The sequence below is a fragment of the Parasteatoda tepidariorum genome, chromosome 10 (genome assembly GCF_982258835.1).
Source record: "Parasteatoda tepidariorum strain Cologne lab strain chromosome 10, Ptep-v5.0, whole genome shotgun sequence".
NCBI lineage: Eukaryota > Metazoa > Arthropoda > Arachnida > Araneae > Theridiidae > Parasteatoda > Parasteatoda tepidariorum.
The window spans coordinates 96,132,528-96,160,446 of record NC_141764.1 but is presented as its reverse complement, the minus strand read 5'-3'; the positions used below and the strand labels follow the sequence as shown (position 1 = coordinate 96,160,446).

At 32.2% G+C, this 27,919-nt stretch overlaps 2 protein-coding genes across 2 annotated transcripts in view; both read right to left on the bottom strand.

Moving 5' to 3' along the window:
* LOC107450807 (uncharacterized) overlaps positions 1–27,919 on the bottom strand; it is a 45,378-nt gene that overhangs the window by 7,376 nt on the left and 10,083 nt on the right. Inside the window, exons 2-3 of the mRNA XM_016066709.4 lie at positions 8,843–9,024; positions 6,304–6,410 (exon numbers count right to left, since the gene is read on the bottom strand). Coding sequence (XP_015922195.3) covers positions 6,304–6,410; positions 8,843–9,024 — 289 coding nt within the window. The remainder of the gene's footprint in view (positions 1–6,303; positions 6,411–8,842; positions 9,025–27,919) is intronic.
* On the bottom strand, positions 19–2,565 carry LOC147803108 (uncharacterized). The gene has a single exon (XM_087153422.1). It carries the CDS (start codon positions 1,499–1,501, stop codon positions 668–670), a length of 834 nt encoding a protein of 277 aa, XP_087009548.1. The 5' UTR covers positions 1,502–2,565; the 3' UTR covers positions 19–667.

Genomic DNA, 27,919 nt, shown 5'->3' with positions numbered 1-27,919 from the left:
CTTTATTATTGTCTGTATTGTCTTTTCTAATTATATTATAGCCGCGAAGTTTGGTTGTTTGATTTGGCTTTAAGGAGGTTTCTTGAATACAAATGCAACATGGTGCGAATTTATTAATAATGTCAATGACGTCGGGTTTCGTAGAGTTAAAGCTTCTGCAATTCCAGGATATTATTTTGGCCATTACCTTTTAATTTTAAGTTTTGTATTTTTCGGACAGAGGTTTGGTGGAGTATCCAACCCTTCATCGATTTGCATTTGTGGGTTTGGAAGTTCATCTGCAGTATTTTCATCTGTGCTCATTGCATCAGATTGGGAACATTGATGTTCTTGCTGATCTTTAGATTGTTTTAGTTTGTTTTTATGAAATCTGTTTTGCCTGCTTTTTGGTATGTATTTGTGTTTGGAAACTAATGGAGACTGGGTTAGTTTCTGTTGTAGTACACTTACTAATTTTGGTGTCAATTTCAAGTATTTTTGTTTTTCTGAAGTGCTTTGTGAAGGTGTTATAGATTTTTCAATATTTTGTGTTTGTCGATGAGATTGGGAAGATATTGTTTTTGATTTGCTAGCTGTTTGTCTTGGTGATAGAGTTTTCAGTTTTTCATTATGTGGCTCTGTTTCATTGATATCATATTGGATGCCAATAGATTTTGTACTTTTTGTGTTAGAAACTGCGGCAGCATATGAAATATTTTGTCGGGGCTGGGAATTTAGCTTTAGCTTCAGCATAGGATAAATTTTGTAATACCTTTATCTTTAGAATTTGTTTTTCTTGTTTCCATTTCAGACACTGACGAGAATTAGCAGAGTGTGGTTCGTTACAGTTTATGCATTGCTCAGGGAGTGTACAGGTTTTAAATGTATGATTAGGTTGACTACAACGCGAACATGTTTCTTTTCCTCTGCAGTTGTTGGTTGAGTGACCGAATTTCTGGCACTTAAAGCAGCGCAATGGATTTGGTATATATGGTCTCACTTTGCAATTGATATAGCCTACTTTAATGTCGGTAGGTAGCGTGGCTGAGTTAAATGTCAAGATTAAGTGTTGAGTAGTTATAATGTCATTGCCTTTTTTAATAGTTATATGGCGAGCATCGATTACATCTTGATTAGAGAGTCCTTGAACAATATCAGTAACAGAAAGGTCTTGAAGAGATTTAACAGTGATAACACCTTTGGATATGTTTAGAGAATTATGAGGAGTTACAATGATAGGAATATTGTCTATTTTATTTGATTTCAGAAGAGACATAGTTTGCTTATTTGAAACTGTTTCGACTAGTAAATCGCCAGATGGCATTTGACGCACATTTTTCGGATTTCCTATTTGTGATTCTAGAAATTTTTGTACTATAAATGGGGACATGGTGGAGAGTTTCTTTTCTGATGAGCTAAGTATTAAGAATCTAGATTTTGCAGCATCAAAGTTTGGACATTTGGAAAGATCAAATCTAGGTGGATATTTGTTGAGACTGGGTGAAACACCTGTTGAAACCATAGCAATAGATAATTTTCGTCTGAACACTCTCACGCCCACCACCGAGCCCAACAAGGGGGGTAGAAACACCGGCTCTGAACACCTCAGCCTCGGTGCTCTGCCCAGAGTAGTGTCAGATATAGTACTACACCAGGGGAGTGTGTATCCGCCAAAACGATCAGAGTTCAGGGGCACTCTCCTTATGCAGCGCTAGTCCCTAGCAGGATGCTAAGCATGTCCTACCAGCCGGTTGAAAGGGAGGGGGACCTAACATCCTTCCACTCGTCTACAGTGAAGCTCGGGCCAAAGAGTACGCAGTCTACCAACTCCGAGATTGAAATGCCCCCTTGGGCGCCACACTCGTATGAGCGAGCAGACAGGTAGCTCCAGGCTCCCGTTTTCCACCTTACGAGACGCAGCACACGGCAAACGTGCTGGTCAGCAAAAGCTAACGTTGTTAGTCTGTAAGCTTTAGAGAAAAATTGGTTACTTAAAATAAATAGGTGAAACATGATAGATCAGGAAACCTGACAAAAACAGTAAAACACAAACAAAAATCTGAAGATCTGTAAATGATAAAGTGTTTTTGAATGAAATGAAATAAAATTCGCTCACTAGGTCATTATAAATATTTGATAAAAAGTCGGAAACTCAAAACAGGACCGTCGCAAGAGAGAAATGGAAAAATGCTCAGGTCCGGCTCGGGGCCCCGGGTGCGCCGTACCCGTCACACAAGGGTGTGCCCCTGGGGGGTCTGAAACTACGGAAATTCCGTAGCAGTTGGAGGGTATGTAGACCCATTTCCTTGCTTCCGGTATTGGGTAAAGTCTAAGACAAAATCATCAAACAGAACCATCTTATCCAGTGTAATTGTGCTGCAATTAACATTTTGCATCCACTTAAACGTTTGAACTGTTTCACCATATTGTTTGGCGCAGCATGTCCTCATTCAATCAATCAAACACAACTACCACCTGCCTGAAGGACAACGATCTATTTCACCATGACTAACTTGATTTTAGAACGCACAAATACATAGGGTGACCAGATTTTTTCGGGCAATTCTGGGGACACTCATCTCTACCCCCCCCAAATTTTATCGACAGAAAAAATTGGAAAAAAAATTTGATCATTTATCTTAAAAAATATTTTTTTTTTCGTTTACATTATTTTTATAATTTAGTATATAAATTATATCGTTAAAATCGCGATCATAACATTTTTACACAATTTTAAAATCTGTTAACAAAACAATTGTATTGCCTTTAAAATTATACTCTTTCTAAACACCGTATTTTTCTGAAGAATGAATCTTCTTTAAAATTTCAGGATTTTTTTCGAGTAATTGAGAAAATATATCACATGAAAAATCAAAATTAATCAGTACAGATAAAACCGCTTTCACTGTATTCACGATTTTTCTTTAGTCCAATAGTTATTTATGCACGAAAATACCCGTTCTACAGGCGCATTGCTGCTTGGCCAGCACATTGCAAGCTCAACAATTCTTTTGATATTTGTAAATGGTATATTGTTTTTATGAAAATAATTGTTTATTTCGCGCCATTTGTCTGTTATGTGTACGGATTGGTACCATTTATCGTCTTGTGAATTCAAATAACCTTCAAGATAAGTAAACTCGTCAAATAAATCGTCGGAATTAACATTCAAAATTGCACATTTTGAAGAGAGAGACAGAACTGTCTCGTCGAATTCAGACCGTGAAGGCTTACAAACTTCAAATCAGACATATCATCGTTATTATCGTTCCAAGCTTCTAAATATGAAATCGCAGCTTCATAGAATTCTTTCAGCGTTTCTAAATAAGAATCTTCAGTAATAATATTCTCAGCAATCAATTTAGTCAATTCAGGTTTTACAACAAGTAGAACAAATTTGGCATTCTTTCGTGCTTTCAATTTAAATATCAAATCCTTGACAACCGCTCCAGATTCAATAGCACATTTGTCGCACACATGTCATTTTCAAGATGCTTTGATTAAAAATTGCAGCATGCGAATGCGCAAAAAAACAACCATAACTCGGTTGTTTCACTCTCAAAATAATTCTTCAGGATTTTTGGGCACTTTTTTTCAGACAACATAAATTCTTTAAGAGATGTATAAATTTTAAGAATTCTTTCTACAGCAGGAAGTAATGTCAACCACCTAACATGAATGTGTCCTAAAATTTGATGATGTTCTTGGTCAGCATGCTCACAAAATTCTTTCAGTCTTTCAATTCGGACTGTGTAAATTTTAAAATAACTAAAAAGTTTAGATACCATAACTTCAATATCTACAAGCAAACAATCAAAAGCAGTTTTAGCGCCATTATGTATAATATGCGCATCACACCCAAAACCAAAAATAGCTCTTCCTAACTCAGTTTGAAGTTTAGTATGAACATTTTCTGTTCCTCTTCTTAACAATCCTCCAAAATTAGTGTTAGTATTATCCGCCGACAAACCAGCCATTTTATCCTTCAATTGGAACTCGAATAGTGCGTTTAATATTTCTGAAGATAAAATCTTTGCAGTTTCTCCTTTAATTTCGTTTAGTGATACAAGTTTATTATTAATTGGATCTTTAGCACAGTCCCACTGAAAATACCGCACTAAAATAGGAATGTGATTGGAAGTATCGTAAGATATTGTTACAAATTGAACAGACTGTAAATCTTTCTTCAATTCAAGAAATGCCCACGGAGAAAAAACATTGACAGCGATAGCTTCGCATTTTGTTCGGGCACAAGAAAATTTCTTGTCTACAAATTTCTTCTGTAAATTTGAAGTACAGTCCATGCTGCGAAACGATTGGTTGTGACGAATGGTGTGAAATGCAAGCGTTCCTTCATATGTTGCTAAGTCAAACTCTTCTTTGGATGGTTCCAGCTTACGAAAAAACTGTTTGACGGATTTCGTTTTTGTTGCCAAAGCTTCTTGTGTTTAATTGCAAGAATGTGATCTGCTATAGCTGTTCGTCCTCCACTTCCAACTGAAAACGTTGCTCCACACATTGTACATTTTACTTTGGAAGAATTATCAGGATTCGGTTCAATAAATGGAAACTCGTTTTTCCAATCATCCAAATAATGGCATTTTCTTTTTTTTTTTTGTTTCTGTTGCCATATTGACATCTATTTTAAAGAAATAAAAATATTTTTCTAAATATCTATTACGATAACAAATTATGAGGTTTTCAAAATGTAGAATAATTATAGTTTATAAAAATTAATTAGTCGTAAGTGATAATAATAACAATTTCATAAAAATTGTTTTATAATTTATTGGTTAGATATTTATAAAATGTTTACCTGATTATAAAATGTTTTAGTTATTTTTCTAAAATAAAACGGAAATGTAGTAATTGTTGTTGTTTTTAGTGGAAATTAGCTAATATATTAATTTTTTTAAAAGCAGCAACTAATATTCATATTACGTCTTGTTTTAAACTTCTTTTCTTACATAAACAAGTCTGGCGTACAGCCTAGTAAAATTGTAAACATAACTAGATATTAAAGTAATGTGTTCCAAAATTTCTGTAGTATAAGTTATAGTGCGTTCTTAAAAACTAGTTTACATTTAATTTCAATGCTTACATTAATTTGTATGAAAATTTTTGAGAAAATAAAAATTACATATAACATATTTTTATCAAATATTTTACACAAAAATTTTCAATTTTAAAACCGGGGACGCAAACCGACCGGGGACACGAGGTCCTCGCCGGGGACAATCCCCGGAAATCGGGGACGTCTGGTCACCCTACAAATACACCACATCGGCAATGAATGAAGCACATGTATAAAACCAATAAAATTTCTTAGTAAATTTACTAAAATGGTAAGAAGTACGAAACAATTATATGCAACTTAAAATTCCAAAATCGCGTAAAAATGCAAAGATGTTAAGATGGTGATCAAGTCCTTTACTATACATAAAATCGAGCTTCCTCAAAAGGTAAGGCGATGTTGGTTAAAACATATTAAATTTGTGAAACACCCCAAACCCTTATTATTTTAAGCTTTCTTTTATAGAGTAAATAAAACTGCTTGAAACATTTTAAATTTTTCAGATATTCAAATCAGACTTTTTTTAATAATTGCCAAATAAGACTCACTACAAAATTTAAAAAAAAAATTGTTTTTTCTAAGCATACTAAGTATAAAAGAACTACTTAAATTACTCATTTCTTGCGCTGTTTTTAACAAATTTTTTTCAAATTTTAATCTTAAAGATCACTCTAATATCTTACTATTCGCAGTACATTTAATTTTGACATTTGATTTTAATTTTAACGATTTCTACATTGAAGTTTAATCTCAAGGATTTAACTTGAGTAATGCTTAAGTTTTTTATAATACAAAGAAACAGCTGTAATTTTAATTTCATGTTTAGTAAATACTACTTCTCCTGCTTCCCCTTAAACCGTATTTCTCGAACTATTATTCAGAAGAAAAAATATATTTTTTGCATAAAATTGTAAAAATTGACAGAAACATTTTATTCCTAGAGAAAGAGCTCGGTAACAATATAATGATAACCCTCATTTTCAAATTGTTTACGAGTACGTTTTCGCGAAAACACGCATTGTGTTTTCGAGAAAACGTACTCGTAAACAATTTGAAAATGAGGGTTATCATTATATTGTTACCAAGCTCTTTTTTATTCATTAACAAACATTAATGAAAAGGGATGGTAATATCAAGCAGTAGCAGTAAGCTATTAATATTTTCTTCTTTATTTCGATAGTACAAAAATTAAAAATGTACTGTATTTAATAAATTTAGGGATATGCATTTCGATTATATGAAAATCTTACCTGGTTTGATATGCCACGCAATCTGTAATCTTTGTGAGTTACATGAAAACTAACAAAATAAGTGTCCATTACAATTTTCCTCACTGCTAAAGTTGAAATGATCAATCCTAGAAAATACACAAATAATTTATAACTCATAACACTATAAATTCATAAATAATTTAATCAATAAATCACAACTGGAATTGAATGTTCAGATATATTAAGTTCAGATAGTGTGAACAATTTTCATAAATTTGCTAATCAAACTGATAAATCCTAATTAAAATTTTACGAAGATTGTTTTAATTGGCAATTTTTCGTGAAATTTTACAGAGCCAGTTTTATCATTTGATTTAATAGATATCATTTGGAATGAGTTTAACCAGCAAAGCGTATAAATCATTTAAACAAATGCAAATCTTATTGTGAAGATGTTAAGAGCAGGAAATAAACAATTGAATAAGAAACAAATTAAAATTAGTATTAAACAAATACACAGAGATATTATTCACAAAACTGAAAGACAAATAAATACTAACAAAACTATTAAAGCTAAAATAATTCGGTCTTTTTTTATTTAGGGAAATTTCGCACTTTTACTTTAGCTTGTATAAGCAAGATTTGAAGCAACTGCGCAGACTGGCTTTAATTTTTGATGCCTTACCTTTACGTTATGTTGGCGGAATCAACGCTGAAAATGATAAAGCTACAAGAACGCTGTTTTTAGTTGCAAGCATCATAATTATATGGCAAAGTTTTACCGTTTCTCCTAAATGAATTAGTAGTAATTTTTCCTTCAGCACATCTATTTCAATTACCGTTGATTTTAAAATATGTAATTTTCTCGAAACACGTTTTAAAAGCGTAACTCAAAACAAAAACAATTCGTGGAAAGCTTTAAAACTACTAATTTGGTATCTTAGTCCGCCTATACCACCATGTTCATGTTGATTATCGAGTTTATCGCACAAAACGAATAAAAAAAATAAATTATTAAGAACGTGCAATTAACTCCCGAGAGCTACAAACTAGTGAACATCCCAGATGTCTTAAAAAAAAAAAACTGAATCGTGTGCAGTTTTTATCAATGGCGATTTCTAAGATAATAAAAAATTATTCATTTTTCAAACCTCTCTCTCGAATTGAAGTTTTTGAACAAATTTTTAGGATCGAGGGCTAAAATAACCCCCCTTCACCCGTTAATCACAGGACGCTTGCTCAAACGTTTCTGGAATGAGGTGGCAAACTATTTTGGTAGTGTTTTATTTCTAAAATATTTTTATAATTTATAACCGTCGTTGAACAGCAGACCCAATTTTGATTTACGACAGCCAATGTTCAATCCAGAAGGCAAGGGAACTCCTGGAGCAAATATTGGGGAAAATTTGTCCTCGTGAAGGATTTTTTGGAACTAACCCGCATTTGCGTTACACGGAGATTAAAACCACAGAAACCTCCCACGGTTAGCTTGACGGCAAGAATACTCTAACTCATGATTCGTCTACCACTGAGGACATTTTAAGCCAACAATGTGCGGAATTCGTATCGGCCAGACATTGCTGTAATTCGAAGCTGTGTCACCTCATTTGGAGGCGAGCGTTTTATCCTCTGAGCTACCATGGTTTTTCTAAAATACGTATAATAAATGTTTTATGTAGTTTCGATCTGTTAAAGCTGCTGTAGATCAGGGGATTGAGTGCTCGCCTCTTATTGAGGTTTGATGTAACTGGGTGGTTCGAATCCAAGCAATGTCTGGTTGATACAAATTTCGCATTCGGCTCGCACCGATCAGCGCTGACGTAAAACATCCTCAGTAGTAGACGGATCATGGGTTAGAGACCCCTTGCCTACAGGCTAACCATGAGAGGTTTCAGTGGTTTCCATCTCAAGTTCCAACTAAAATCCTCCACGAAGGCAAAATTTCACCCAATACTTGATCCAGGAGTACACTTGTCTTCAGGAGTGGGTTCAAAATTACATGGCTACGGAGTTGAACATTGGTAGTCATTAAATTTAAAAATTGGGTCGATTGTTCAAAGACGGTTATAAAATAAAGTATAAAAGCGAACTCGTTTTGTCGGTATCAAATCATGCAAAAATAAAAAAAAACTTTCAATCTAATTTCGTGTTTGAGGCTGCTTTCGTTGAAGTAATCAATCAGTTTTCAAGACTCACCATTACTTAATTTGAACATGACGTAAAATTTTAAATTAAATGAAATGATAAAAATTCCGACAATATCGTTTTGGAAACAAAGATTTTTATGTCAATCGATTAAATCAGTAAGATTAACCATTTTCAGCTTCTGTGTCCATATAGCTCTTAGAAATTATTCCAATCTAACCCATAGTAGTTTACCATTTTCGTCTTCTATCGTTAGCACTTTGAATTGGGTTAATAAATTGAACTCGTAGTAATTATCATTACCACCCATAGCAGTCAATAATTATCCCCCCATAGGACCCATCATTATTAACCATTTTGAATTAAACCGTTTTCATCTTCTGCTTTCACAAAGCACTTCGGACCGATTTCAATTAAACCCGTGAGAATTTACCATTTTCAGTTTCTGCTACCATAATGCACTTAGGATCAATTTTCAGGAGGTGTGAGTAGGATGAGGTTGCATCATCAAAGTGGTTTACTCTTCTCAACTCTGTTACTTGGGGAATGTCTTGTTCGCACATGTAACGCAGGCTGTATCGGGGAACACTGAGATCTGGTTGGTCGGAAATATATCTAAAAATAAATATTAATATTCACTGAAAGTTTTATATTTTATTTGTCATTAAAGGTATTTAAAAAAAATGATGAAGATAATCTTCAGTAATTTGTAGCATTTCTTAACCATTTCCTTGCTTACCAGGGATCCGTATAACTTACAATTATTATCTCAACAAACATCGGGTGTAACAAAAATTGTCATAATTATTTCGCTGATTTTCTTTTTACTCTGAGAAGGAAACTACGCAGTTTTGATATTAGCACTTAATCATGTTTTGTTTTGAGAGCTTTCGCGCTGGGTTGCAGGGCATGGACACGTGGTTTCAGTGTTCCAACTAAATCCCTTCTGAGACGGAAAATTTTAAATTTCATTCAAACATTAATTAAGTAACTGCAGTGCCACACATTGGACATTCTAAATAAATAAATTTGCTGCAACTCTATATTGCTTTAAGAAAAGGTAGCTTAAAAAAAGTTACAGCTTTTAGAAGTAAACAGTTTTGCTTTTTTCGACCGAATCCAGTCTGTGCAAATATGATTAAAGCTTACTGATAAATAAATTCTTTTATTTAATAATGGAGTAAAAAATATAAATTTTTGCAGCTCTTTACTATTTTAAAAAAAATGTAAAAAGCAGCTGTTAAAATACATTCCAATTTATAGTGTGTTTTAAATCGAAACGCTTAACCCATAAAATCTAAAAAGCGGTTTATGTTTACAAGCAAATTTAAATGTATCTTACCTTACTACCTATGCATACCTGCCAACTTTCACTCCTTCCGAGAATGGATTTCTAGAGTGGTTGTAAAACAATAACCGAAATCAATCTGATTCAAAAATATATTTATATTTTGATCCCGTTGAAATTTGCTTGCGTATTATTATGCTTTCATATATTTATTGTTATTATTTATATGTAGTGGTGGTCAGACTCATCTATAATTATCATTATAACTCAAAAAGTTAATTAGAATAACCTGAGTATTGCTACCACTTTAAATATGAAAATAAAATCTTCCGGAAAATCCGGGAGAGTTGGCGGGTATGCCTATGTATTAATGCTGCACTTAAATTATAGTTATGTCCGAAATTTAAATAACGAGCACATTTTCTTGGAGGATTAAAAAAAAAGAGAACCAAATCAAGTGAAATTTTTTATGACAACTAGGGGACTAAGCCCCCTGTTCGCAAACGCTCACCAACCTCGATGATTGCTTGGCAAGAATTGTTGTTTCTTGGCACAAAACAGTTAAAATTATTCAACTAAAAATATATATATTAAAATGAACCTTTGTCCCACCATTTCCCACGGCCAAATATTTCCCTTATGACCGAAGTAAGCACGTATTATCTTAAAAATGATATCGTAAAATTGCAGCTTCAAACGAAAAAAAATTGTTGCGCCAAACATTGGTATTCATTGACTACATTACGATATCTTGATGCTTTCGCTAGTTCCAAATAACGGGTTGTATCAAAAATTAGTGTTTTGAAGGGAACTAAAAGCGAAGGAAGGCTGCACCATGATTTGATACTTTTGAAGGGAACTAAAAGCAGGGAAATATTGCACCATTATTAAGTATTTATAAAGTACCCAAAAACAGGAGAAGATTGTATCGTAATATGATATTTTAATTATCTCAAATTAAGAGAAAAAGGCGCTAAGTAGGTTATTTAATGAAATCAAAAATGAATCAGTTACACTGTAGTGTAACTTTTCCTTATTATTTGGTATACAAGTAGAGCACCAAATTTATAAAAATAAAATTATAATTTAATTATATATACAGTCAGACCTCGATATAAGATCACCCTAAGGCCCTTAGGGTGACGTAGCCAGTGGCGCAGCGGGGGGGGGGGGAAGGCATCATGTCCCGGGCACTACTCACAAAAGGGAGCCAAATGATCCGCAAAACAAAAAATTGCTGGATAATTTTTATTATAATTGATTTCTGGAAAATATATTTTTAATTTAGTACCACTGAAATAAAATAATAAATGTTAATTCTTAATAAAAAGGAACATTAATAGTGTAAATCAAACTATAATAATATATTCATAATAGAAATGGCACGTCTTTTCTACTGGCATGGCTGACTCGACCTGTGTCTGTCAGCACTTTCTTATGGCATCTACGCGGTGTGGTTGCATAAATTATCTCCTTTCTTGATTTGTTTGATAAAATAATATGATATAATAAATAGTTGCAGTGCACAAACGTTCTTTCTTTCAGATCACTATTTATTTTGATTTCTATAAACGCAATGTAGCTTAAGCTTGTTACATTAAAACAATAACACTCTAATGTACTTATATATACAGTCACGGAAAAAAGTATCCGGAAAATAACAACTAAAGGATCGGTTCAGTTTGATCCGCTACAAGCAAATCATTTTAAACATGCCATAGAAACTCCAAAAACTTTCTCATATTTGTCACCACAGATTCAAAATGAATTCATTCATCTTCTGGCATCTACAGTTAGAAATCAACTAATAAACGATATCAAAAGAAATAAATATCATGGACTTTTGTTTGATTCAACCTCTGATATCTTTCATCGAGAACAAATGTCCCAAGTCGTTAGGTATATAGATGTTGATTTTATCAATAAAGTTTCCATCAAAGAATCTTTTGGGTTTTAAGTAAATACATGCTAAAGGTATCATTATACCTCGATCGAAAATACAATTTTAGAGAAATTAAATAACGATGAAATATCATTAACAAGCTGCAGATCACAATGTTACAATAATGCTGCCGTGATTGCAGGTCACACATCTGGTGTTCAACAAAGAATAATAAAAAAAAAATCATAAAGCATTATTTGTAAATAGTGATAACCATTCATTGAATTTAGTAGGAGTTATTGCAGCTAAACAAGATCCAATCGTTGTGACGTATTTTGGAATAATTGAAAACATATATCTCTTTTTCTCACGTTCAACGTTACGACGGGAATTATTAAAAAATGCTTTAACATAAACTGTCAAACATGAATCTGAAACACGATGGAGCGCCAGAATACAAGCGGTTACCGTTATCGTCGATGGGCTAGGGAATATAGTAGAACTAATAGAAAAATTAGCAGAGGACGCTAAAAGTGAAGCTACAATTCTGTTGCAAAATATACTAACTTTTAGTTTCATAACTTTAATTCATTTCTGGTATGAAATCTTAAGGAGGATTGATCGTGTGCACCTCAGATTACAAAATCCTAGAATGAATTTTAGAGAAGCGTTCCATGATCTTGAATCATTAGCAACTGAACTACCCGAAAATCGAGACAAGCTCTGGGAAAGAGGCAACAGAAAAAGCAAAGTCTCTTTGTGAAAAATGGGATATTGATATAACAATACGTGTAAGAAGACGCCGCAAAATGCCCGGAGAATTGGATAGAGATGTTGGTCTTTCCGCAGAAAGCGAAATTTCTCGCGTTATGAAAAGCGTTCTTGATCGTCTCCAAGAAGAAATATGTACACGATTAAGTGACCTTAATTTCAAATTTGGATTTCTACTAGACGTTGAAAAAATTGTAAAAATTTGGGTGAATTTTATAATACAGATTTCAATGGAATAGAACTCGAAAATGTGAATCGAAAAAAAATGTGACTGCAAAATATTACTCCGCAGTGGAAAAGAAAGTAAACCTAAAACTCCATTAGAATTTCTTACTTTTATAATCTCGTATGGAGATGTTTTTCCAAAATTGAGAGTGGCACTTCAATACTCCTTGACTATCTCAGTATCGATTGCTAGCTGCGAACGCTCATTCAGCAAATTAACTTTGACATATCTACGATCAACGATGGGACAAGATCGCCTAAGTAGTGACCTAACATTTTTAAGAGTGGAAAGAGAAAAATTTGAAATGATCAACTTTGATAATATTATTGATAAATTTGCTTCATCAAAAGCAAAGAAACTTTATACATAGTATAATTAGTTTTATTAATGTATTATAATCATATTATTATTAAATACATGTATCTCCTTAGATAATAAATATTTGCTTCTATATTGTTTTAAAACTGCGTGTTTTTAAAATATTTCTTTATAAATATGTAAAATAAATAATAGGAATCTTTTGAACTAATTCTATATGATTATTACATTTCAAAGTCTTGTGTCTTGTTTTCTCGACAACATTTTTTGTCTCGAAAACGATCGGCCATAAATTAAATATTTAAGTCAATAAATTTTAACAGAATTAGTAAAGAATTAAAGAAAGATTTTTAATTTAAAACACAGCTGTTTATAAATTTCCTCAAAGTGTATATACATACATTACATCTTACCCTAATTAATATAATCATTTATGCAAGTCTGTTCGAAAAATGAAACCAAAAACGAGACAATGTTTTCCAGATTTTGCAACTTCTCAAAATATTCCTCAGCTCTCTCATGGTTTGTAAAAAAATATCGTATGACATTTAATGCATTGAAGGCTTCCGCTTGGGTTACAGCTACAGTCTCAGGATCATTGTCATCGTCCTCACTGTCCACAACTCGTGAAACAATTTCAGAAATTGTAGCTTCAGAAGTGGTGGCAATTTCCACATCAATCAAACCATATTCAGCCTTCCCTTCGATGACATGGCCACGATTTTTCAGATCTTCCATCAGAACAGATAGAGGAATATCGTCTTCTTCGGTTTCGTCATCCACGATATTCAGAGAACTCACAAAACCAGCATGACGAAAACAATTTGCTATGCATGTGGTGGACATAATGTTCCAACTTTTGTACACACAGGAAATGGCATTCCAGACAGTAACGTGAAACTCCTTTTTTTGGTCGATGGCAGCGATTAAGTCCTTCAGGAGGAGCTTACGATAGTTCACTTTTAGGTTTTGAATAACTCATTGATCCAATGGTTGGAGAAAGCTGGTCATATTGGGTGTCAAGAAAACAAGCTCAATTGATGTAAACTGTGGGATGTTGGTATGAGCTGTGCAATTGTCTGCTATGAAAACAACTTTTCGCTTCTTCTTCACAAACTGTTGGTCTAAACGCCGTATTGTTTTCTCCCAAATGGTGACGGTCATCCTAGCGTCGTAATCCACGGGTAAAGATTTCACGTTTTTAAAGCAACGTGGCTTTTGGAATTTACCAATAACAAGAGGTCTCAATTTTACAGAGCCATCCGTATTGGCCCCTAACAATACTATAAGTCTTTCTTTGCTTTTTTGCCACCTACACACTTTTCATTTTTTAACGCTACAGTTCTTTCAGGTAAGAATCGGTAAAAAAAGACCACATTTGTTGACGTTGAATACATCGCATGGCTTATACCGTTTCAAAATGTCATCTTCTAACATAGATTTCTTCCAGTCATTCAAAACAATTTCATCAACACCTCCAGCTTCACGGCAAACTGTCTTGAAAATTAAATCATGTCTTACTTTAAATCTCTTGAATTCACCATCTGCTCGCCATAAAATTAGGTTCTCCCAATTCCGCGGCTATTTGCAGAACTTTTTCTTTCAGTACTGAACACGACATCGGCACATTTTTAGATCTAGCCATTTTTAACCATTGGAGAATGGCTTCTTCAATTTTCTCATAAGGGGAAAAACGCATCCTTTTTCTTTTTCAATTTCCATTGCGATGAGAAGACAGAATAGAATAGAGTTTAAGTTGGTGCGTGGTATACCACGTTTTACGGCAAAACGTGGTTTCGAAATCTTCAGTGATTTTTTATTTCTCTGAAAGAGTCAACGTCTTTCTCTTTGCCAACATGAGAGTTTCGAATGAAATTCTTTCCTCTGGTCTGGTCAGCAAATGGTCTAGTGACACGATGGGGAAAACTTGTCCGCTGTTCTCGCACGAACGGCGAAAGCCCACCCCCTCCCTGGAAGTGTGGGAATACGGGGACGAGCAATTACTGGCAGCGAAAGCGGGGGGGGGGGAATTCTTTGTGAATTTGGGGAGTGGAAACTATCTCCAGGACCCCTAAAGTAATGGTTTGTTAGAACAGTACGCGCAGCCGAACGTCAGTGACAAGTGAGCGTCAACTTTTGATTGGCCAATTTGGAGGATGGTCAGAATACATCATCGGACGCCGAGCCTTGTCGTTATCTACCGCCTGAATCCATTTCGTTCTGATTCCCACGTGCAGTTGAGGTGAACGTTATAAAGTAAATCGAACATATGGCGGAATGCAACGAATATTTTGAAGAAAAATTGATTTCAGAAGTGAAAAAGAGGCCTCTCCTCTACTCTGTAAAAAACAAAATCATACAAAGATTCTATTATAGAAAATAATCTATGGCTTGAAATTGCGGAAGAACTTGGAGTTGCAGGTTAGTAAATATTTATTTAATATATTTCATATTGTAACTTATTCAATTATTTTATACAGATAAAATAATTTTAAATTTATATTATAAGAATGAAATATTTTATTTGACTTAAGAATTCTGCTGATAAATTTATAAAGATTGAACTATTTTTTTTATAAAAAAAACAAAAAAAAAACAGGGAAATAATTTATTTTATCAATGGGTAAACTTTTTCCATAGTCGCAAACTTGTATGTGAGTGGGGAGGAAAATTTTTCAATTTTTGGCTTTTTAAGTTACAAAACAAATTATCTCACCCGTTATGACAAATCAATTACTCTTAATATATTTATATATGACTTTGTACACTGGTATTCAAAAGTTAAATCATATTTTTACGATTTTGCAAATTTTCAGATACCTGTGCAATTAGAAAATTGTGACTTTATGTGTATGAGAAGAAGCTTAATTTTTGATAAATTCTTTTCAATTTGTTTTATAAGGTACATGTTGGTAATTCACCCACAATGGTACATGTAGGTAATTTAGCATTTAAAAATGCTTTATTTTTTAAAACTTGTTGTTCAATCAGTTTGTTAAACACCCAAATTTGTTTTAGCTTCTTAAATATTTATCACCTTTTCTAATTTATATAAATCCTCTTCACTAAACTTCATTGTACCTATCTGTTTTTAGTGGAAATACTAAAAAAGAAATGGAAGACCGTCCGAAACTATTACACGGGAAATAAAAAGAAAACTACCAACTGGTTCAGATGCGAAAAGAAGTGCAGTACTGATCTTCAAAGACTGGATTCATTAAGGTTTTTAGATGGAACCTAATTGTTAATTACTGAGTAAGTCTTATTTTTAATATGATGCATAGACAAGTTTAATCGAAATTGTAGAACGTAATTTACATAAAGCTAAGTAGGATAGCTTTTGTTTAAGAAAACATTTTTTCATGCAACAGACAAATAGTGGTGTTTTCAGCTGTACGAAAAAAAAATTAAAAGAATCTACTAACAGTACTATTCAAACAAATGCTGGCAAACCAAAACTCGATCATGTTATCAGTAAGTTTCCTGCTATTTGTAGCTACTTGTCGGTACAAGTATTACTGTTGTAAACATACATTTTTATTAGCATACATTTTCATACAATATTTTTAAAACACTCCTATGATATAGCAACTAATGCCTGTGTTTTAATAATTATATATCCTATTAATTTAATAGAAAATGAGTAAAATTTAAGATTTAGTTTAAAGATAGCTTTATTACATTATATGATAAGGGTGAAGTATTATTTGTAATATATATTTTCAGACTTGTGAAGGTCATTATTATTATTCAGACATTCAAGCTTACGAAATAAATTTATTTCATAAAATGTGTTAAGTGCTTTATTTTTTTCTAGAAAAATAAGTTAGGAATATCCAAATTATTCTAATTTAATAAACGAGAAAAAACATCAGAAGTAAATTATGCTTATTTCCTCATTCTTAGAATATGGCACTTTTGTAGTTTACGAAGTTAATTTATTTTCTAAAACATAATTATTAATCTTTATTATAAGGAGTGTCTTTTAAACACAGGAACACGAGAAGAAGAACAGGGGCATAAAGAACGGTATAGCAGGTTGTCCCAAAAAGAAAATTTTATTTTAGAATTTCAGTCCGATAGAAAAGAGCTGGCTGAAATAGACATTTTATTTAACGCCCTTGCCATATCAGTAAAAAAAATTCCTGAAGTATTGCAATTACAAGCAAAAAGGGAAATTTCAAATATTATTTTTGAACTGGAACAGAGGTGTCTAGAAGGAAGTGGTGAAATTTATATTTTAGTTATTTGTTTAAATAAACAATTAATTAACTAACTATGCTTTATATCTTTGTATATTTACGTAGCTATTTTTCAAATATGTCAACAAATAAAAAGTAATAATTTATTCAATGTATATAATTCAGGTTAATCAAGTTCGTCTTGAAAAAGTATATACATTTTCGTGATTAAAATGCAAAATAAAGTAAAATATAAATTTAAAAACACAAATAATAAAAATAAATAACTGAGTTATAAAAAATTACAATATCAGATGAAAGTTATAATTAAGATACAAGTGTTGAAAAAAATAATTACTTGGTTTCTTTCATTAAATTTGAAATCTATAAATAACAAGATGGAAAAATAGAATAAGAGGAAGAGAACATAAAACTCAATGATAAGAGTTTAAGAGAGAGGCACTAAAAAACCTAAGGAAAATCGAACCAAACCAATAAGAGAGGCCCCCCCTCCCCCTTTCCCAATCAAGAAAATAGGGAAATACATCCAAAATGCAAGACTAAATTTCGTGCACTCGAATAAATTCCAGGCACTAGATAAAAACAACGATAATGAAATGGAAAATTTCCCTCCTCCCCCAAAAATAAACAAAAGGAAAAAAAAATCGACATGGAGGATTCGGAAGTCTTCGAAGAAGAAAACAACGAAAATCCAGAAACCGAACAGATTGAACAATTTGCCATCCCTAAAAAACATGTTAAAATTCCACCGATAGTCGTAATAGATAAAGACTTCGAATGGAAGAGCTTTAATGAAAGAATGAGAAACCTCAACATCACAGACTATGAGGGCAAAAATGTAGCTGATAGACTAACGATAAAGCCCAAATCTGAAGACACATATAGAGCCATTATTAGGGATCTAAAAAACCAAAAAAAGAAAAATTCTGAAAAGGAGATAGAGTATCACACTTATCTCCACCCCGAAGACAAGATAATCAAAGTTGTTATCAGAGGATTGAGAACGGAAACTGATACAAATGATATACATAATGCACTTATGAAAGAGCACAATAAAACCCCTGAGAACGTAGTACAACTCACAAAAAGGCAGGAGGGAGAAAGAGTACCTAATCCCCTTTTCCTAGTCACCCTAAAGAAAAACGAGATTAACAAAAATATATACCAAATAAAATTCTTAGAAAGGATGAAAATTATTATAGAAAACTACAAGGGCAGAGGCAGAGGTCCGACACAATGTCACCGATGCCAAAAATTTAAACACACCCAAACAGGATGTAACCACGACCCACGATTTGTTAAATGCGGTGAAAACCACTTTACCCGGGACTGCCCCAGAAGACAAGGGGACCCATTGAAATGCGCCAACTGCGGTGGCGAACATACAGCTTCATATAAGAAATTCCCCATTTACGAAGCAGTAGCCAAGAAATCAAATATAAAGGACAAAAGGCAAAATATCATCAAAAAATCCGTATACGAAAATAAAACATACGCAGCTGCAGTCACTGTAGAGAAACAAATCCCGTTAATTGACTTCCCAGAATCCAAAATCAAGGAAGCACAAGAGATCGTAGACAAACTGACTGCTCTAACCTCTGTAGCCAAAGACAATACAGACTCATTAATGGGTCTAGATAATAACTATCAGGAAGCCATTAGAAGAAAATATGAACTTAAACAATAAAAACAGTTTTACCCCGCTAAAGATAGCATTTTGGAACGCAAATTGACTCCCAGCAAAAATCGAAGAGCTAAGGCATTTTGTATATGAACACAATATTGACTTTATGGCTATAAGCGAAACGCACTTCAATAAACCAAACCAATGCAAAATAGCAAATTACAAAGTCTATAGATGTGATAGAACTGCATTTAGAGGCGGCGGTGTAGCTACCTATGCTAAAAATTGCTACAATACCATACTTTACAGCAAAAGTAATACCCCAAAATACGAAGAAATCTCTATACTAGCTACCATTAACAACAATAAACAAATAAAAATCCCAAGCCTCTACAATCCACCTCAAACCACTATTGAAGAGGGCGTTATTAAATATCTGTTCATACAACAAATTGATACAATTATCGTCGGCGATCTAAACTCCAAAAACACCCTCTGGGGATGCAGAAAAACAAACGAAAATGGAAAAATACTATATGATATTATCAACAACCTCTGAAGCCACGTACCACTCATTTACAAGCGATATCCTAGACATCCTCCTCACTAATTCCATACAACCATTCACCTTAGAGGTTTATAAAGAATTAAATAGAGACCACTACCCTGCCATCGCAACAACATGCTACCAAAATAAAAAGGATATCATCACCAAAAAGAAGACGGAATGGATCCATTACTAAAACATTTTAAATCACTATTCAACACCAATTAACAATAATTTAAAATCTACAAATGATATAGATATTGAAGTCAATAATCTCACCAAAGATATTCAAAATGCCTATCAAGAAGTAACAGAATTAATAAATACAAAAGCTGATTATAAATTCATTCCCAAAAGAATTAAAGGAGAGGATAAAGAATAAAAACAGAATGAGGAGGGAATTTCAAAGGAAGCCGGACCCCCAAATGAAAACTGAAATAAATAGAATACAAAAACAGCTGCTAGACTTTCGTCAAGACACCTGGGACGATAAAATAAAAGACCTCGAAATTCAAGATAACTCAGCTTGAAAGATGGTGAAATCTCTTAAAATGCAAAAAACAACTAACATGCCCCTCAATTCCAGCAATGGGAAAATCTACACGGAAAAGGACAAAGCTGAGGTTTTCGCAAATACCATCGAAAATCAGTTTATTCCAAACACGGAACCAAAGGATCTAATTTCGGATAATGAAATCAACAAAGACTATCAAAACTACATAAAAAACAGGAATTTTCTAAATCAATTCTATAAATCCTACGGACGAAGAAGAAATAAGGAAAACTACATACTGGTTCAGCTGCGAAAAGAAAGTGCAGCACTGATCTTCAAAGACTGGATACATTAAGGTTTTTAGATGGAACCTAATTGTTAATTAATGAGTAAGTCTTATTTTTAATATGATGTATAGACTAATTTAATCAAAATTGTAGAATGTAATTTACATAAAGCTAAGTAGGATAGCTTTTGTTTAAGAAAACATTTTTTCATGCAACAGACAAATAGTGGCGTTTTCAGCTGTACGAAAAAAAATTAAAAGAATCTACTAACAGTACTTTTCAAACAAATGCTGACAAACCGAAACTCGATCATGTTATCAGTAACTTTCCTGCTATTTGTAGCTACTTGTCTGTACAAGTATTACTGTTATAAACATACATTTTTATTAGCATACATTTTCATACAATATTTTTAAAACACTCCTATGATATAGCAACTGATGCCTGTGTTTTAATAATTATTTATCCTATTAATTTAATAGAAAATGAGTAAAATTTAAGATTTAGTTTAAAGATAGCTATATTACATTATATGATAAGGGTGAAGTATTATTTGAAATATATATTTTCAGACTTATGAAGGTCTTTATTATTATTCAGACATTTAAGCTTATGGAATAAATTTATTTCATAAAATGTGTTAAGTGCTTTATTTTTTTCTAGAAAAATAAGTTAAGAATATACAAATTATTATAATTTAATAAACGGGAAAAACATCAGAAGTAAATTATGCTTATTTCCTCATTCTGAGAATATGGCACTTTTGTAGTTTACGAAGTTAATTTATTTTCTAAAACATAATTATTAATCTTTATCATAAAGCGTGTCTTTTAATACTAGAAAGACGGAAAATTAGTATATACCTATATTGCCGAAAAGCAGTCAAAATGACTAGATTGTGAATGCGTCAATAAATTTGTCTAAAATTAATTTTTAGCATTTTTTATATTATTTACAGTTATGTAACAAGCTATTAATAAATATTAACAATAAAAAAAATTATATGTTGTACAAAAAGTCACAAAATTCTAAGAAATTGTGTCATTGTATACATCTTTGTCTTTCTAATTGAAATTAAAAGCAGTCAAAATGACTTCCTTAGGCAGGTTAAACACCATTATTAATTTATTGCAGGACAATCTCTAATGTTGAAAATTGCTCATTTGTTGAAGAATTACAGAAAGAATTTGATTCACAGGCTGGTGAAGAAATTCGAGAGTTCAATGAAGAGAGAGAATTTCAAACTGAATATAGTTACGATCTAGATCCAACTACTAGTGACTGTGTAGATATACCTTCAAATGCATCTAGCAGCAAAAATTCTAAAAATGGTAAAAAGGGAGAAGAAGAACAGGGGCATAAAGAACGGGATAGCAGGTTGTCCCAAAAGGAAAGTTTTTTTTTAGAATTTCAGTCTGCTAGAAAAGAGCGGTTCTAAAATCACTGATGGGACAGAAGGATGAAATAGACATTTTATTTAACGCCCTTGCCATAACAGTCAAAAAATTTCCAAAAGTATTGCAATTACAAGAAAAAAGGGAATTATTTTTGATATTATTTTTGAACTGGAACAGAAGTGTCTAGAAGGAAGTGGTGAAATTTAAATTTTAGTTATTTGTTTAAATAAAAAAATAATTAACCAACTATGCTATATATCTTAGTATATTTACGTAGCTATTTTTTAAATATGTCAACACATAAAAAGTAATAATTTATTCAATGTATATAATTCAGGTTAATCAAGTTCGTCTTGAAAAAAGTATATACATTTTCGTGGTTAAAATGCAAAATAAAGTAAAATAATATAAATTGAAAAACACAAATAATAGAAATAAATCACTGAGTTAAAAAAAATTACAATTAAATATCAGATGAAAGTTATAATTAAGATACAAGTGTTGAAAAAAAATAATTACTTGGTTTCTTTCATTAAATTTGAAATCTATAAATAACAAGATGAACTACAAGAAAAAAAAAATCTTAAGAATTCCAGATGGACACAGGATGCAAAAGTATACCGATTATTTTAAATTGCTCAGCAGGCAGACTTTAAAGTGCTTTTTCCCATAGGTGATAATTTATTGCATTAATCTTAATTTTAAGTCCCTAAGGAATTTTTTCTATTTAAGATATAGCTTTGAAGTAATCTCTTTTATCTTAAGTATAATATACTTATTTAAACTGTGCATGGAATTAGCATTTTATGAGGTATTACATTTTTTAAAGCATGTTATATATACCTAACAGGAATTTTTAACGTCTTTTTTTTAAACTTTTATTACAAAATAATCCACAAAAAATATTCAAATTGATATATCAGGTTGAGTAAAAAGTTTTCCGCCAAAGGGAAATACCTCCGTGCTAGCAGCAGCCATTGCCGTGGTGGTTAACTTTTTTTGAAACGGGCTTTTGTATTTTAAAGAAGAAAGTTTGAACTACACAACTGTGTAATTTGTTTGTCAAAACTTTATCATCTTGTGCACCAAAAAATTTCTTAAAATGGTGCTATCGCGTTAACAGATCAGACCCATTATGTACTATGAGTTCCGAAATAAAGTAAGTGTAACTGAATGCCACAAGAAAATGTGTGAAAGTTTAGGTTTCAATACTGTTTCTTATGAGGATACAGTAAAAGTTTGGTTTCGAAAGTTTAAAACTGGGAATTTCAACATTGAAGATGAACCACGTTCTGGCTGCCCTATTGAGGTTGATTGTGACCAGTTAAAGCAAATTACTGTTCAAGACAGAAATTTTCAACACGAACTATTGCGTTAGAGCTTGACATTTGCCAAAAAACAATAGCAAATACTCTCAAACGCATAAATCTAACAGTTAAGTTTAACCGTTGAGTGACTTGCGAATTGACTGCTGAAGACAAGAGCAAGAGAAAAGCGGCCTGTTTGGTTCTGCTCAGAGATCAAAGAAAAGAGGACGTTCTGGACAGAATTGTGACCTGTGATGAAAAATGGGTATACTACAACAATACTAGTCGTAGAGGAGGGTGGTCAGCATCCGGGGAATCCGCAAGTTCGGTTGCAAGACGAACGCTAACTAACAAGAAGGTCCTTCTCCGTATCTGGTGGGATTGTCGTGGAATTATCTACAAGGAGTACCTTAAAAGCGGGTAGGCTATCAACAGTGCAATATACAGCAATATGCTAATCAAAGTTAGCGATGCGATTCGCGAAAAACGAGAAAACGAGCTCAGAAGGAAGGTGATTCTCTTTCATCAAGATAACACTTGGCCACATTTAGTGCAATGACCGGCATGGCGCTCCACACGTTAGAGTGGGATTTGATGCAACATCCACCATACACACAGACATGGCGCCTTCGGATTACAATCTGTTTTCAATTCTGCAGCTGCATCTTGATGGCACAATCTTCCGTTCAAATGACGAGGTCATAAATGAGGTCAATTGCTTTCTCTACTCGCGCACCCCCCAGTTCTTCGCAGAAGGGAATAAAAAGTTGCCAAAACGTTGGCAGACTATTGTTGATTTGAATGGAGATAACTATTCTCATTAGCTTTGCTGATTTTGTATGTGTTTGTCATTTTTCAGGATTTTTTTTTGGGCGGAAAACTTTTTACTCAACCCGATATTAAGGAACGAACAAAATTGTTAAGAATTTTTTTTTTTTTGTTAAATTAAACAGTTTAATTATTTCTTAAAGATAAATTATTGATTATAAGTTAAATGAGCATGTAAAACATCCACAAAATGAATTATTATACTTTTACTTAAAAAATTTTTTTTGAAAGGGTAATCCCTCAATATATTTATGTACTTAATTTTCAAATACCTCAATATATAAAAGGTAAATAACAATTTATTCAATGTACATAGATGAACAATTAAATATTAGATGAAAGCTAAAATTAAGATACAAGTGTTGACAAAAAATAACATTAAAGTGAAATTAATAACTTAAATTTTTCTATTGCAGCTTAGCACAAACTTAAGGAAATAAAATTTGAAAAGAATAAAAAACAACTTTAAAATGGAGAATATCTAAAATTGAAATTAAAGTGATTACAATTTGATACAGTTAAATAAAATATATTAAGCAGGGCGTGTTATTTTTTTATTTTGCCATTTCAGATCACTCTCTTTGCTGCTGAAATATTGGGAAAAATTTTGCCGGATATACTCGGCTCTGAAAGATGCATGTTTTGATCCTGTTACAGCAAGATTTGTCCGGCGTTACCATGTTTGTTCCTTTTTTTGGTTGTAAGGGACATGGTATTTTTCTTTGGCGCAGCATATTGTGCAAGATGCAGCTTGCTAGCACAAGTTTACTCACAGTTTCAATTTTACATGCAATTGGTGTGAAAAACACTCTGAAATACTAGCATAGAATACCAAAGGTATTTTCAGATGTCCGTCTAGCTCTGCATAATCTGTAATTATATCGTGCCTTTTCAACATCTGTTTGAGCTTGACTTTCAGGGAAGGGTTTCATCATTGCGAAGGTTAATGCAAATGCTGCATCCCCGACAAAAACATTTGGGCACAAAATTTTAGTTCCAGGAAGGTTCTTTGGTTCCGGAAGGGTAATAGTCCCTGACTGCAGATTTTTGTTTAGGTTAGACCTTAGTAGTTCGCATCAACAAGTGCCAACAAAACTGTCGAAAAATAGTCCTTATAACAGTAATAAGCACTTTCGCTGTTTTTCGGGCAAACAATCCTAATGTGCTTGCCATCAATTGCACCCCAGCGATTTGGAAAGTTCCACATCTTTGAGAAGTTCTTTTCAATTTCCATAAACTTCTCTTCAGAAGGCTATGGCAAAAACAAAGGCATTACATTTTTTATGATGCTTTCTAGAACCTCTTCAATAATACGGCCAATCCAACAATGGAAAATTCTGTAGTTGAATGCCAAAGAACGGTAGGATTCTCCGCTTGCTAGGAATCTAAAAATAAAACATTTTTAGTCCAATAAAAAAAGTGAGAAAATTAAGTCACTTAAATAAAGGCAAATGTTTGGATTGATTAAACAAAATACATACTGACTAGAATTCCTACAAAAAATTTACATGGAGTGTGATAAATAATGTGCAAGTAAATATTTTTCAATTATATTAAAAAAATATTCAGAAGTGAAATCTTTGATGTTCTGAGAATGAATTTTGCAATTATTATTCAGTATCAAATAATTTATTTAAAAATCTTTTGATGTCTTTGTCAAGTTTAAAGGTTTCTTTTATTAGATTGTAATTGTTTCAAATGCATATAGCCTTAAATTAATAGAGAGGATTGAAAATCCATGTAGTAAAGTAATCCATGTAGTGCACGGGTCACCTTTACTTCTCAGACAAGTTGATACCTATCGATCTAAAGCTGAATACATGGATATTTATAGATATTAAAATAAGCTAAAATTAACTTTTATACTTCATATTAGAAAATTAAATAACATTTCAAATAATAATTGTTGAATGCATGCAGAATTTAAATATAATAAAACAGTTTCAAAATATGCTATTTAAAAACGTATAAAATAGATATTAACACTGAGAAATTCATGCATGTTATAAAATCTAATACATAACAACTTAATAAATTTCTAATAAAGTAACATTGCTCTTACCTGAGAGTCAGGCACAATTTCTCTTCTTTGGAGATTGGTTGCTTCCTTCTATTACACACTCTGTACGAAATGCTTCTTTCGATTACTTTAAATAGTTCTTGAAACAATTCAATTGAGAAGCGAAAATACTGACGAAATTTTTCATCATTAAATGTATTTTAATCAGAACAGCGAATGTTTCTTCAGTCGGACGATTAACAAAAAATTCATCATCTTCGTTATTTTAAAAGAATAATCTAAACCTAGCTTCTTCTTCCACTTGAATTCATAGAGTTATAATTTGTTTTTTAGCGTGATCCATTTTCCAGCAAATTTATATCAATTTAAAGCAACGACTACAAAATCAAAATAAACAATGTCACACGTCATTTACGCATAAGAGAAGCATAATGAGAAGTAATATCTGCGCCGGAACGTCTACTACACCTGAGCTTACAAACCACTTTTTTTGTTGTCGTCAGACGGTGACAGGTTACCGCTCACGCTCATTTTCCTAAAACTCGAGAGGGGTAATTGCCTTATAAGAAAGTTAATTAGGCTTTTGTTAGAAAAGAGCTCTCCTCACCTCAGAGAAAAATGACCTTATAAGCGATAACGATTTTTAAAACTTGACCATATATCCGATGATCTGTAACAAAGAATTCCTATTCAGTGAGCCGGGACTTTGGAAAAGTGACCTTATATCGAGGTCTGTCTGTATATATATATATATATATATATATATATATATATTCCTTTTTCAAATTGATATCTGGGTGATTCTCACAAAATATGACAATTCACAGTCTCTTACTTCAAGATCTAATACTATACTACTATAAGAACCTTTTTTAAAAAAAATTTAATAAGTAGCATTGCTGTTAGCATTTTAAAATGACTTTGCACAAGCATTGACTTTTTTGTATAGTTAAAAAATTTAATTGAATATCAAAATGTCATTTTCCTGGCATGTCCCAAACAATATTTCCAATAATAACTAGCTTCAAAACTTCCCATACATTTTTCAGTATCAATTTTTTTTAAATCTCAACCGTTGTAAGCATTTCTAGAATATATGCAGAGGGTATTATTTCCAAAAACTTTGTTGGAAATAATTTTTTCAGTCAATAATTTGTTTGTCACATGAAAATGCGCCATTTTTCTGGGCACTTTTTTTTAGTAATTTATAGCCAAAATAGATAGCTCCAACAATCAATATTTTAGGTTCAGAGATTAAGTAGAATACCATCCTATCAGAACATGTCTAATTGCAGGAGTAAAGAACCAATTTTCTGAGTCAAAATGAATTTCAAAGCATTTCACAGGGTGAGTAGGTTTTTATGTTGTCATTTTCCTGTCCTCTTGAAATCATTAATATCATTAACTATTTACATTTACCTTAGTTATTTCAAGAAATCCTGATGTTTTCTGCGAAAAGTAAATGGCTTTGGCCAAAATGTTAAATTAAAGTAATGTTAAATGCTGTAAAATGGCAAAATTGTCATTATCCTGTCTTATAAAGTCCAGGACGTTAACACAGTTATAAGAAATTTTTTTAAACACTATCATGTAAAGAGGGAAAGCAAATATCAACCTAATACCCAGTTTATGAAAGATTGTAATATGTATAATTGTAACTTATTTATTTATTTAATGATTGATTATTATGCACAATATTTTATTCTGTACACATCAACAAAAACAATTTTGATTCTTTCTACAGTGGATAAAAGAATTAATTTAAACAGATCTTGGTCTATCTAGCGCAAAAGACATAAGGTTATTTTTTTTTCAAAACACAGATAGTTAAAAAATATAAAGGATAAACTAAGAACATTACTGTACAATTTAATTCTGTCATATTCTTTAAACGCTGCTTGGTGTATAAATTAAGGAATGTAATAAAGTTGTAAAATAGAATGATTTGAAATATTTTAAATTTAGATAATATTATAAAAAATTTCCGATGTAAATCATTATAAAATTAATTACACAATTCCTAAGATTATAATTTTAATTGTAGGAGTAGTTTTTGAAGTCGGTCATAAAGATATTTAAGTTAACTTTATTATTCGTGCTGGCGAGCAGACTGCTAATCACTTTAAGTGACACGGGAAAAAAAGACTGTGTCACAAATTTCAGAATATCACAAATTCAAAAATTTCTGCTTCTTACCCAATATCTTCCAGACATTTTGCTTCCTCTAAATGCTTCAAGATTAATGAAATTTAAAATTTTTTTTTTGTTTCCTTTGTTTTAACTGTTTCTTTGTAAATTAAAGTTAAGTAAAATTAAAAAC